This window comes from Drosophila willistoni, unplaced genomic scaffold, assembly GCF_018902025.1.
Source record: "Drosophila willistoni isolate 14030-0811.24 unplaced genomic scaffold, UCI_dwil_1.1 Seg531, whole genome shotgun sequence".
Classification (NCBI taxonomy): domain Eukaryota; kingdom Metazoa; phylum Arthropoda; class Insecta; order Diptera; family Drosophilidae; genus Drosophila; species Drosophila willistoni.
Genome location: NW_025814459.1, coordinates 2612501 through 2627187, shown reverse-complemented (window position 1 = coordinate 2627187; position 14687 = coordinate 2612501). Strand labels below are relative to the sequence as shown.

The 14687-nt window shown below is 36.5% G+C and overlaps 2 protein-coding genes across 3 annotated transcripts in view; one reads left to right on the top strand and one right to left on the bottom strand.

Annotated features, from left to right (window-relative positions):
* The window catches only part of LOC26530201 (transcriptional regulator ATRX-like), a 518978-nt gene that overhangs the window by 44475 nt on the left and 459816 nt on the right, over positions 1 to 14687 (bottom strand). The gene's annotated exons all lie outside the window — the stretch shown is intronic.
* LOC124461550 (zinc finger CCHC domain-containing protein 7-like) lies at positions 5870 to 6560 on the top strand. Its single transcript, XM_047013069.1, has 2 exons — positions 5870 to 6468; positions 6524 to 6560. The coding sequence occupies exons 1-2, from the start codon at positions 5884 to 5886 to the stop codon at positions 6533 to 6535; spliced, it is 597 nt and encodes a 198-aa protein (XP_046869025.1). The 5' UTR covers positions 5870 to 5883; the 3' UTR covers positions 6536 to 6560.

Below are 14687 nucleotides of genomic sequence, written 5' to 3'. Positions count from 1 at the left end.
GATCCCATACTTGCATATCCCGATTTCAAAAAATCATTTTTTCTAACTACAGATGCTAGCAATATAGCTTTAGGTGCGTTCATCTCACAGGACCATAGACCTATTTCTTACGAAAGCAGAACGTTGAACGAACATGAGATTAATTATTCAGCTATAGAAAAAGACTATCAATAGTTTGGACAACAAAGTATTTCAGACCATAACTTTTCGGTAGAAAGTTCGAAATTCTAAGCGACCATAAGCCTTTAGTATGGCTCAGCAATATTAAAGAACCAAATATGAAACTTCAACGATGAGGAATAAAACTAAATGAGTTTGATTACAAAATTAAATATTTACCCGGCATAAGAAATCACGTAGCAGATGCCCTCTCCAGAATTAAAACAGATGAAATCTTCAACAGAAAGCTACAATACATAGTGCTCATGAGGATAATGGAAATTACATTCCAATAGTAGATAAACCCATTAATTATTTCAACAGGCAAATAGAATTCATTAGAGGTTCAGAAGACAAAGCAGAAACAACAACTTATTTTTATAAATCAAACATAACCAGAGAGCCGGGGCTAACTTCGACCGCGTCAAAGTTTGTATACCCTTGCAACTTTTTTGGTACCTTTTCCTTACCTATAGCCATCAAAGTGGAAAAACGTTTAAGCTAAAAGGGCTAATGTGTCCGAAAGAACGGCCTACAATCTTAGCATAGGAAATAACGAAGACATATCAAAGTCACTGTTTTCCACCGATCGTTCCTATGGGAGCTATATGATATAGCTACCCGATCCTTATCGAATTTGGCATTAACAGATACATTAAACTGACAAATGTTTAATTTGAAAGCAATCGCGTCAAAAGTAACGAAGTTATTGACAAAAGTCACTGTTTTCGAAAGATCGATCCTATGGGAGCTATATGATATAGTCACCCGATCTTGATCAAATTTGGCACAGTTGTTTATATGTGTAATTAACTCACCAATATTAAATTTCATGACAATAACTCAGAAAATAACGATGTTATTAAGAAAAGTCACTGTTTGTGACTTTGTCGTTTGTATGGGAGCTATATGATATAGTGATCCGATCCGGATGAATCCAAGATATACAACCCCTGCAGTATATACAAGCCTACATGCAAAATTTCAGCTCTGTAGCTCCAACGGTCTAGGAGGAGTTTGCGTTGATCCAGACGGACGGACGGACGGACGAATGGACATGGCTATTTGAACTCGTCTCGTCGTGTTGATCAAGAATATATATACTTTATATGGTTGGAGATGCTTCCTTCTATGCGTTGCACACTTTTGACCAAAATTATTATACCCTTTTTGCAAGGGTATAAAAATAACATACAAAGAAATGACCAATGCTTACGCAAGGAATATAATCAAAAGATATCTTTGCAGTAAGAAAACTGTACTATATTTTCAAAATGAACAAGATTCTCCCATATTCCAACAAGCTTTTATTGAAAAATTACGATCGATCGCAAATACAAAAACCTCGAAATCAAGCATTAAGTTAGAGGACCTTAAAACGTTTGCACAATTCAAAGAAATAATCCTAAAACAACATAAAGAATTATTACATCCAGGAATCGAAAAAACGATTAATTTGTTAAAAATATTATTTCCCCGATTTTCAAAACCTAATTTAAAACATTATTAATGAATGCTCAGTAAGCAATATCGCAAAGACATAAAATAGAAATACAAAACTAACTTTTGAAATAACACCAGAAACTTTTAATATCAGAGAAGAATACGTTATGGACTTTTACATGATCGACAATTTATAATTCCTTTTATGTATTGACATTTACTCCAAATTTGCAACACTTGTAGAAGTAAAATCTAGAGATTGGTTAGAAGCCAAGAGAGCAATTATGAAAGTATTCACTGAAATGGGCAAAGCAATAGAAATAAAATCAGACAAAGATTCAGCATTTCTGTGCATAGCACTAAAAAATTGGCTACAAGAAGAAAATATAAAATTAGAAATTACAACAAGTAACCAGAGGGCAGGGGCTAACTTCGACCGCGTCAAAATTTGTATACCCTTACAACTTTTATGGTAGCTCTTTCCTTACCTATAGCCATCAAAGTGGAAAAACGTTCAAGCTAAAAAAGCTAATGTTTGCGAAAGAACGGCCAACAATCTTAGCATAGGAAAAAACTAATTGTAAGATATTGATCAAAGTCACTGTTTTCCACCAATCGTTCCTATGGGAGCTATATGATATAGTTACCCGATCCTTATCAAATTTGGCACATTTTCGAAAGATCGTTCCTATGGGAGCTATATGATATAGTCACCCGATCTTGATCAAATTTGGCACAGTCGTTTATATGTGTTAAAAATATTAAATTTCATGACAATAGCTCAGAAAATAACGAAGTTATTAAGAAAAGTCACTGTTAGTGACTTTGTCGTTTGTATGGGAGCTATATGATATAGTGATCCGATCCGGATGAATCCAAGATATACAACCCCTGCAGTATATACAAGCCTACATGCAAAATTTCAGCTCTGTAGCTCCAACGGTCTAGTAGGAGTTTGCGTTGATCCAGACGGACGGACGGACGGACATGGCTATTTGAACTCGTCTCGTCGTGCTGATCAAGAATATATATACTTTATATGGTCGGAAATGCTTCCTTCTATGCGTTGCACACTTCTGACCAAAATTAATATACACTTTTTGCAAGGGTATAAAAACGGCATTTCAAGGTAGAAAGATTCCATAAAACAGTAACTGAAAAACTCAGAATTATAAATAGTGAAAATGGCATCGAATATAAATTAATCAAATTCGAAAAAATTCTCTATATATACAACCATAAGACGAGACATAAAACAACTAACCGAACACCAGCGGACATTGTCATCTATGCAGGATCACCCTCGAAGACTTCGAAATCGATACTAGATTTAAACAAGCATAATTAGTGAAGTCAAAAACTACAAATCCATTCAAAAAGACAGGAGAAATAAATCAGTCAGACAACAAACATTTTGAAGAAAGAAATAGAGGACAAAAGGTCACACACGACAAATCAAAATTCAAGAAGAAAAAGAAAGTTAATAAAAGCAAATACGACAATTGATTAATTACAGATCAACAACTCAAGATGACTTTTTATACCATACACCCATAGGGTGAAATGGTATATTAAAGTTGCCAAAATGTATGTAACAGACAGAAGGAAGCTTCTCCTACTCCATAAAGTATATATTTTTTTGATCAGGATCAACAACCGAGTCGATCTAGCCATGTCCGTCTGTCCGTCCGTCCGTCCGTCTGTATGAACACGCGGATCTCGAAGACTATAAGAGCTAGAGCCACCAAGTTTGGTATGTAGACTCGTGTGGTATGTTAATGTATAGAGTTAATTGGAATTTTTGCCACGCCCCATTCCGCAAACAGAATTTACATAAAACTGTTTTTCTTAAAAAGTGTAACAGATAGAGACATCAAATTTGGTTTATATACTCGTTTAGTTAGCGCGCAGAAAATAATTGTTCCAACTTCCCGGAATATACATAAAACTGAATTTCTTAAAAACTATGAAAGCTACCGTCATTAAATTTGGTATGTAAGCTAACTTAATAGACGCGCAGATATTGACTATTTAAAAATTTTGCCACGCCCATTTCCGCCCCCGCAAATTAAACAAAACTGATTTTCTCGAAAACTAACAAAGCTAAAGTCACCAAATTTAGTATGTATACTGCCTTAGTATGCGCGCAGAATATATATATTTTAATATGTTGCCACGCCCACTTCCGCCTCCATAATTTAGAAAAAAACGATTGGCTCTTGCAATTTTTTGACCATCGCAATCGAATTTGGCAGAATAATTAATCTTATCTATTTCTACCAAACTACCAAATTTTATTGAAACTATTGGACTAGAAACATGCAAAATATGCGTATGAAAGTATTTTGCTACGCGATCCATAAGGGCAGAATTGGTCTTTAGCTAGTGGCGGCACTAGAGTGCTCGTGTGTTTGTAGAGTGAGCGATATAGCATATGGTATGAGGCATGTTAAAATAATTTAATAGACATACATTTGGTTTTCGAAATTTTAAATATTTGCTTCACTTGGTGTATGGTCGGCGAGTCGACTAACTTACTTCATTTATGCTATTCTTAACATTAAAATCAACATGCAGTCAATCCATTGACATAAACCCAGTAAAAGCACCGAACGGTTACTTAATATTTCAGACAGGAATTTAAAGACATAATCCATATTCAATACTTAACAGAAAAACTAAGTAGGGAAATTAATGGAATTCAAATTGCGAAACGTAACAAACGAGGACTAATTAACGGAATTGATTCAATATACAAATATCTTTTTGGTACTCTTGATCAGGACGATAAAGACGAATTAGAAGAAAAAATAAATAATCTTGAAAGCAATAGCGTACAAGCAAACGAACTAAATTACGTAATAGACACTATTAATAAAGGTTTAGAAGTACTAAACAACCTCAAGGAAGAAAAGGAAAAATCAGTAAAATAAGAAGTTCTAATCTTTAATTTTGAGCACTTCACAGAATACTCAAAAATAATACAAAAATAATTATTAAAAAAGCAAAAAAAAAATGAAAACCCAAAACTAACTAGTTACGGGCGGGGGTTGAACCAGAGTTTCGTCGATTTTAGGCAGGACCTCTACCTGTTACACCGTCGAGCTGCTTGTAGTCCACTCGGCGTTTTACTTATACGTCACCAAAGCTATAACTTTAAAGCCGATTTATTAGGAAAATATAGAATAGTGCGCCGAAATATTTCACACAACTTCAAATGACGGGGTATTCTACAACATATCCAAAATTCATCCGAATCGGTGATTTGCATACCATTGAACCAAACATAATTGTAACATGGAATTTACCCAAAACTAAACTTAATCAAAATTGCGTAAACAACGACTTAATAATAGGAGGCAATAACATAATGTAGCAGGAGAGACGGTCACACTTGCTCTCTTGCTACTCTTCGATCCCGGTATTTTAATTGACTCTCCGAGAGAGAGGAAAGTTTAGCGGGTCTGACGTGTGGGTCAGTCGTTGCTGAGCGTTGAGGAGGGTAAGACAAATATCGAGGAAACATTAATTATATCTAATAAATAATAACCATAATAAATAATAATAAAAACAATTAAGAAATAAATAAACTATTATTAATCTAAAGAAACTAAAACCCGAATCTCCTAAATATTCTGGCATTGGTTAATTTATCTACCGCCCACAATATCAGAAGTGGTGAACTTTAACGCAATGGACATCAACATTGAGGCTCACAATTTGCCAACTTTAAAGAAGTGGTTGGAGCTATTGGACTTGCCTACAACAGGGTCAAAGGCCGAGCTTGTGGCGCGCTTAAACGATGTTCCAGTGGATCGACGAGGAGCTTGTTCCATATCTATTGGAACTGAGACTGTCGAGGAAAGTACAGAAGACGAAAGTAACCGTCAACTGTCAGAGACCACAAATGAGAAAGAGGGAGACAACAACACTGATGTCTTGCTAAAAAAATTGTGCGATTTACTGCGTCCACAATTGTTCGACATAGTGGCGCCTCAACGCCAGACAGAAAACGAAACGCACGATTCAGTGCCGACGAGCAACGACAGCGGCAGCGAAAACGAGATGGCAGCAGAACCGATTGGCGCGCAATACCAGCGTCATGAACCAGTGTTGGTAAATCAACGCTCGGAGGAGGTGTTGGAAAGCGGTTTTTCGTCGGCTGCAAAATTCCAATTAGCAAAAGAAGCGTTGTTGGAATTTAATGGGAACTCGTGTGGAAAGAAATGGGTCACGCAGCTGACAAACATAAGCGGTGTATATGGAATCAAAGGTGTACAAATGGACATGCTTCTAGTCTCCAAGCTTAAAGGACGGGCTCATGAGTGGTTACATGCCAATAGTACGCGCATTTTGGAACCCGTGGGCAACATCTGTGAGCAGCTCGTCGAGTCGTTCGGGAAAACTGTGTCTCAAGCAGATGCCAGGCGCTTATTCGAGTCTCGAATTTGGAGCGCCAATGAGAGTTTCGTCAGTTACATCGATGAGAAGGCCAGGCTGTCAGATGCTATCTGCATCAGCGAAGAGGAGCGAGTAGACAAAGCCATTGAAGGGATTCCTGTGGAGGGACTCCGCATTCAAGCGCAGATTCAAGGATTCAAATGCATTGCAGAATTACGCCGTGCATTTTCAGGCATTCAGCTACCGGTACAGCGAGCAGCAAGAGAAACTACAAAGGTGGCCGCTACGGGCAGACGTTCCAAAGAAGGTTTCCGTTGCTACAACTGCAACTCGAAGGGCCACATGAGCAAGGACTGTAAGAAACCCGACAGAGTGCCAGGGTCCTGTTTCGGATGCGGTGCCTTGGATCATTGGGTGGCTAAGTGTCCACTTAATAAGGAGAAGCTGGCTAAAGGATGCGACGACGTAAGATTTGTTAAGATATATTTTAAAACACCAACTAATCCTTACTTGATTACAGCATGCTTCATAGACTCAGGCAGTGATGTTTCACTTATTAAAATCTCATGTTTACCAGAAAAGATACATTTAATTTCACTTAATCATAAATATTATGGATTAAATAAGAGTCCACTTTTGTCATATGGAAAAGTCAAATGTTTTGTTTTCAAAAATTCAATAAAAGTATTCTTTCATTTAATAGTAGTCGATAATGAGTCTATGAGCCATGAAGTAATTTTGGGAAGAGAGTTTATGAAAGCATGTAATATTAAGTTGACTTAAATGCCTTGAAAATGGTTACACTTAAAAGGAGAGAAGGCGAAAATTAACTTGGTGAGCGGTCGGAGTTTGAGTCCTTATCATTTCAGAGATGCCATACAGATTTGCAAATAGCTAGAAATGTTGAGAGAACAGTTGATGAAATAGTTAATGAAAAAATTATAAGAATAGAATAGTCACGAGAGAATGTAAACCTGAAGGTGAGGAAGAGGAAATTGTTAGCGAAATAGTTAAGGGGAATGATAGCGAAATTGTTAGCGAAATGTTGAAGGAAATTGAAAGTAAGATTGTTAGTGAAACAGAGAATGGAGATAGAAGCAGAATGGTTACGAAAAGTATGAATGAAGCTGCTATTGAGTTGGTCAATGAAAAAGTTAGATCTGATACAAAATGTGAAGAAAGAAAAGAAACTGCTGATGTGAGAGCTTTAAGCGAAGTAGAATTTGAATTATTAAATATCGAGTGTTTCAACAATGGAGTTGATTTCAAAATAGGTTAAAGATTAGACTTTAAAGTCCGGAAAAAGTTTGAGCAATTGCTTGAGAGTGCATATTTGTTGTTATTATTGACGGTTTTACCAAATTTGTTAGACTGTATCCAACAGAGACGACAAATACTTAACAAGCGGTGCTAGCACTTAAAGACTATTTTAGGGCCTACAGTCGACCCTTATCCGTAGTATCGGATAGAGGAAGCTGTTTTACATCATCAGATTTCGAGATGTTTGTAAATCAGAATAACATTAAACACATCAAGATTGCCACTAATGGCCATTGAATTCAATGGCCCAATTGAGAGGGTGAATCGTCCCCTGGGACCTATGCTTGCTAAATTATCGGAACAAGAGAAGGGTATATATTGGGATTTGATAGTTGAGAATGTTGAACATTGTTTAAATAACACACTTCATAGGAGCATTAAGCAGTTGCCGAGCAAAATGCTCTTTGGAGTAGAGCAAAAAGGCAAAGTCGCAGATGAGTTAAGAGAAGGACTAGAGCAGTTAGGAATAGTGAATGATCAAAAAAATTTGGATACAATCAGAAAGGATGGGGAAATACATCAGAAGCAAAGCCAGAAGTACAATGAACAGCAGTATAATAGCAAAAGGGTAGCACCCACAGGATACAAGGCAGGGGATTATATTATGGTGAAGAATTTCGATTCAACTATAGGAGCGTCGAAAAAGCTCATTCCAAAACACAAAGGGCCTTATGTGATAGACAAGGTTCTCAAAAATGACCGATTTTTAATTAAGGATGTGGAAGGTTTTCAGCTCAGTCGTAACCCTTATCAAGGTGTTTGGAGTAGCCACAATATAAAACATTGGATAGGTAAAAGAAAAAGTGACTAAAAGTTATGAATTAAGCAAATGAAAATAATGAAAACTGTAATAAACTTTTATGTAATGTACCTTAACTAATTTGTAGTTATAAGATTTCATCTTATTGTAACGTTAATTATGTAAGGATCAGGAGATCTTACGGTCAGGACGGCCGAGTTGTAGCAGGAGAGACGGTCACACTTGCTCTCTTGCTACTCTTCGATCCCGGTATTTTAATTGAGTCTCCGAGAGAGAGGAAAGTTTAGCGGGTCTGACGTGTGGGTCAGTCGTTGCTGAGCGTTGAGGAGGGTAAGACAAATATCGAGGAAACATTAATTATATCTAATAAATAATAACCATAATAAATAATAATAAAAACAATTAAGAAATAAATAAACTATTATTAATCTAAAGAAACTAAAACCCGAATCTCCTAAATATTCTGGCATTGGTTAATTTATCTACCGCCCACAATAATAAAAATTTATGATTCAATAATAAATTCATTGCTTGACTATAGCCAAAGCATTTATGTAACAAACAATGTCACCAGGCTAGAACATATTTCCTTTATCCAAACAAACGAGATCATTAACGAACACACCAAATAATATACTGTATTTCAAACTATTACATTAATCACTTTTATATTTACTATAATACGTTTGATTACATACTTAATCTATAGGTTTAAGGCAATGCCACAAGAATTAATAATTAAGCATTTTCGATCAAATAACAATCCTGCTTCCATAGAAATAATCGAAACCCCAATTGTTGAAAAATTGAGTCCCAAATTATAAACAAAATTAAACTCCAATCTTTACAGCTAAGAAAAACCCTTCGCTATATCTCAATGTATCCGCTTGAGTACAGGCTATTTCTTTTAAGATGGGGGAGTCATATATCCAACGTCAATACCTAATAACTTATAAATTTTTCGCCCTCAAAATCAAAGCGTGTGAACGCTTTGTAACCGAACTTTAATTACAGTGAAACCTCGATATAACGAATCTGAGGGGGATCGCAAAATTATTCGTTATATCTATTGATTCGCTATAGGTACTGAAATGTAAAACCTTAGTCCTTTCAAGGGACTTAACAAAAAATTCGTTATATTGGGTTTTTCGTTATAACGAAGTTCGTTATATCGAGGTTTCACTGTATATCTGTATGAATAATCATAAGTTAGTTCTTAAGACGCTTTGTTTCAATAAAGATCGTTTTTGAGTCTCACTTGGTGAGTTTATTACACGAATAAATTTGATCAAGATCGGGTGACTATATCATATAGCTCCCATAGGAACGATCGGTCGAAAACAGTGACTTTTGTCAATAACTTCGTTACTTTTAACGCGATTGCTTTCAAATTAAACATTTGTTAGTTTAATTTATCTGTTAATGACTGCCAAATTTGATAAAGATCGGGTGACTATATCATATAGCTCCCATATGAACGATCGGTGGAAAACAGTGACTTTCATTAATAACTTCGTTATTTCCAATGCTAAACGTTTACTTTTTACGTTTTTCTACTTTGTTGGCTATGGGTAAGGAAAGAGTTACGAAAAAAGTTGAAAGGGAATACAAACTTTGATGCAAGCATTCTGATCGTTTTGATGATCAGAATAGAGCAATATCTTGATGGCTCTGCGATAATCTAATTCACTTAAAATGTGCTGGCCTGAACGGCCGCGACTACGACAAATTTTCAGCTTTGTCTGTGTCTAAGCCTGAGCTTGGATTAATGCGCTGGACTTGCCCATCTTGCGCCAGACAGCAGCTTGATTTTAGCCGAATGTACAGGGATCTTCGTTTAAAGTTTCGTTCGTTAAAAAAAACTGGCCAAACAACTGTCTAACGAGTGTGAATTAAGCGTACATTTATTGTCGCAATTCAAGTTTGTTCCACCTTCTGAGAAGTTGCTCAAGAAATGTACCCTTGAGTTGGTAATAAATGCCCTGCTAAGGTTTTAATTCAAAAGTTTAAGTTTTCTAGGCCTCGCGAAATTTCGTCTTTTAAAATTACGATACCAAATGAGTATTTCTCTCCTAGTTGTACACGAGTTTGCATCCAATAAGAGCTCCCGTCCGCTGCCTGTCCACCTTCCTAATTCATCTTCTGCTTCAAAAAACTAATAATGTCTAGTCTTTGCATTTTTACCAAGCTCTCGAAACTGTTCTATGATAGCCAAACCTTTTCGACTGACATATTAGCTTTTTCTGAAACTTGGCTCAACTCCTCTGTTTTGGATAACGAAATTCTTTCTAATAACTTTATTTCTTATTGGCTTGATCGTGTTGGTCATCATGGCGGTGGAGTACTCATTGATGTCAACTCGAATCTGTGTTCAAGTGTTGTGCCGATTGATCTGCCCTTAGGTGTTGACTTTATTTGCGTCGAGGTTACATGTTCCAACTTTAGCTTATATATTTCTTGTTCAAATATTCCTCCAGCTTCTGATATAATGACCTACATGGCATGATATCGTCTTAAAGATCGTGATTTTCTTATAGTTTTAGGTGATTTTAACTTGCCTAATATTTCTTGGCTGGTTGATGACAATCTATCTGTCTTAATTCCTTCATTTTAACATGTTTTTCTTCATAGCCTACTTGAATGTCCGCTATATCAGTTGAATTATAATCTAATTGATAAATGCGTTCCTTATGTGAATGTCTCTACCGTCTCCAGTGCGCCAGTCTGGTTCACACGTAGGCTCTCTAATTTCCGTAACATTAAATCGAGATATTTTAAAAGGTTTAAAAAAACTGGTTCGCGACTTGACTATGCAAATTATTATGTAGCGAGGTCTCAATTTTGTCTCTTAAATACTCAATGCTACAATAATTATATCGTGCGCTGTAAGGTTGAATTTTATAAGAACCCCAAAAGATTTCACAACGCATTACATTTGACAAAATTACATTTTGTTAATTCCAAAAGACGCTCTAATGTACTACCTTCCACCTTCAGACTTTATGACCAGACTGCTAAAAATGATTCACTGTTTCGGATACCACACCCTATCACCACCCCTGATCATTCTATGCTTCTTACAAAACTTAACATTATGGGCTTTCCCCCGAAACTGTTGGCTTGATTAAAATCATATCTTATTGGCAGAACCCAAAAAGTGTCTTTTCGTTCCTCAATATCTAAAACTGTTCGAGTTACCTCAGTTGTCCACCGAGGCAGTCATCTGGGCCCACTGTTATTTACCCTGTTTATTAATGATTTGCCCTTGGCCTATCCTCACTCACGCGACGTAAAGATTTGTTATTCCTTAAATGATCCTTCTTTCCAAAAGTACTTGCAATCAGATCTCGATGCGTTCTGTGATTGATGCCACGTTAATAAAATAGATCTTAATGCCTCAAAGTGTTATTTTATGACATTCGGTCGTTTGTCTCCTATCAAGTCTGTTCTGTTAGATTGTGTACCATCATTCAAAGACCTAGTCTTCTTGGCTTCATTAAACGTTGATCCCTATGTAACAAAGGTTTTATACATTTCGTTAGTTCGCCCTACTCTAGAATATTGCTCGCCAGTGTGGAACCTGCAATATGATGTTCACCAGCGTAGTATTGAATCGGTACAGAAGCAATTCCTTAAGTTTGCGTTACGCGGTCTTAATTGAGAACCGAGTCTTCCTACCTTCTTATTCTGACAGACTTCTTCTTATTAATCTTCCTTCACTTTACAACCGTAGGCTCGTTTTTGGCATTCTCTTTCTCCATAAACTAGTCAACGTTGAAGTCATTTCTACTAATTTACTAGATATGCTATATTTTTGTGCTCCCTCACGTCGGACCAGAAACTTTTTTCCTATTCACCTTAGTAGATGTCTGACTAACTACTCTCTTCATGAACCTTTTCGTGTTCTGTGCCAATATTTTAACAACCTTTCTCACCTAATTTCTCATCATCTTTCTGTCACTTCTCTTCGCGCTATACTTTTTAATCATCTACAGCGAAACCAATAATAATATTCTGGACTTGGATTGGTTGCAACTCATTCCTGACCACATTGGCTGTGAATCGGGGCATTGCTGGCACCTTGTGCAAATAAAACACCTCCACCGGGTCGGGGATGTTTAGTTGTGTATGAAGCTAAGCTACCTTCTATAATTAATTTGTTATCTGTATTCAAGCTTAAACTTTTTCGTCGACTGCTGGTTAGTTGACGTGAAAGCTGCAGCCACCAAATTTGGTATATAGACTCGTGTAGTATGTAAAGTGATCAAGTTTATTTCAAATTTTATTAAAATTAAAAAGAAAAACGTTTATCTCAAAAACTATTCTACCTAAAGACACCACATTTGGTATGTATATTTGCTTGGTAAATGCGCACACTTTGTATGTGTAAAGATTTTGCCCCCTTTTCGCCCCCGTAATTTAAAAAAAATCGAATATCTCCCGAAGTTTTCTACCTTGTGCAATCAAATTTCCACACTTAAATTCGATACTAATATCCAGCAAAATACCAAATTTGATTGAAATCGGACAAAAAATAGCCAAGTTATTCATATAAACGTTTTTCCATAAGCCCGGAGATGGCCGTTGGCTGGTGGCAGCGCTATTGTGCTCATATGCTTGAGTGAGCGAGACATTAAGATATGCTTGTAAAAATCATGTGAACAGAATTTTTTAAAAATACGTAATACGTAAAACTTGAAGTATTTGTTTTACTGGTGTATTGTATACCTAAGTCGGCGATACGACTTACTTAGTTCATTTTTTCCTACGACGCTGAAAGTACTAAAGGTTTCAGAACTGTACTATCTGGGCTAGATAAGCTTCCAATTGAAACAGTAAAGCAAATGTTGTCTAGCCTCGGCCTCCAAATCACCGATGTTTGGGTCGTTGACAAAACAACAAAATCAAACCACAGACTTCTGCTGTACACCGTGTATTTTGTGAACAAAATAATAGCTCTAAAATTTGAAACTTTGCTTACACCAACCAACATTCGTCTAAATATACCAAATTTTTCCACGTACAGAAGTGATAGGTGTGGCAGCAGAGGCGGCGGAGTTGCCGTTATTGTTAGTAATAAACTTAAACGCTCACACGTCTACAAACCCACCTAATGGAAAACGTAGGCAAAGAAATTAATTTAAGTACTAATAATAGTCTGAAATTATTTGCTGCATATTTTCCTGGCAACACCAACAAATCCTACGAATAATATGTAATTTGATAGTAGCCATGTGATAAATAAAGTAAGGAAGTCGTCTCGCCGACTTAGGTATACCATACACCAAAAAAAACAAATATTTCAAATTTATAATAAAATTTACCTATTTTAGAAAAATTCTGTTCACGTGCTTTTTACTCGCTCATTCAAGCATACGAGCACCCTAGCGCCTCCACCAGCCAACGGCCAACTCCGGCCTAATGGAAACACATTTATATGTATAACCTGGTTATTTTTAGTCAGTTTTAAATCAATTTGCTGGATATTAGTATCAAATTTAAGTGTGGCAAATTTGATTGCACAAGGTAGAAAACTACGGAAGATAATAGGTTTCTTTTCAATTTACGGGGGCGGAAAGAGGCATAGCGAAATCTTTACACATACATGTATACCAAATATGGTGTCTCTAGCTAGAAAAGTATTTAAGATAAACGCTTTTTTTAAATTGCGGTAGCGAGGGTGGCAAAAAGTTCTAATAAATTCGATCACTTTACATACTATACATAGTCTCGGAGATCTGCGTGTTCATACGGACAGACGGACAACGGACATATAGGTATATACTTTATGGGGTTGGAAAAGCTTCCTTCTGCCTGTTCCATACATATTGGCGACTTTAATATACCATTTCACCCTATGGGTGTATGGTATAACAACTATAAACTAGACCTAACAAAAATGTTGCAATCAATGGAAAATACGTAATTTTCGGTGATCTTGACTCGCATCGTAGAAATTGAAACCGTGCTCGAGCTAACTGTTAACGCACCAAAAAATATCGCGAAACATTAGGTATCAAAATCATACCTACATTCCAGTATGGCACAAAAATAAGCCCTCGACTCTGGACCTCTGCATCACAAAGTTAAAAAATGTCCTTGCCTTGTTGGAGTACCAAACATTTGCCTTAAAAACCTCCCACCCAATACTATAATCTACTTAACCCATATTTTCAACTCTTGTTTACAAAACGAATACTTTACTAGAGTCCGGAAAATTTCCAAAGTCGTGCCAATACCCAAGCCAAGGAAGCCTCCCGATAACCCTACAAGCTACAGGCAACTCAACCTCTTATGTGGGATGTCAAAACTATTTGAATAAATTATTAAAAGCAGACTCAACGACTTTTTAGACTCGCACAACATTCTTCCGCCTGAGCAATATGGTATTAGAGCGGAATTAAACTGTTCTTAACCTACCTCAACACTAAAAAACTTTACACAATTTTAACTGCGGTACTAGGGCCAAGATGAAACGAACACTCTCCAAACGACATGCAGGTGAGTATGTTTTATTGTAGATCACTCCATATCGCCCCGAACATCTTTTTGCTATCAGTCTCGTCTTATGTAATGACCGGGTTCCACTTTGGTTTAATTAATA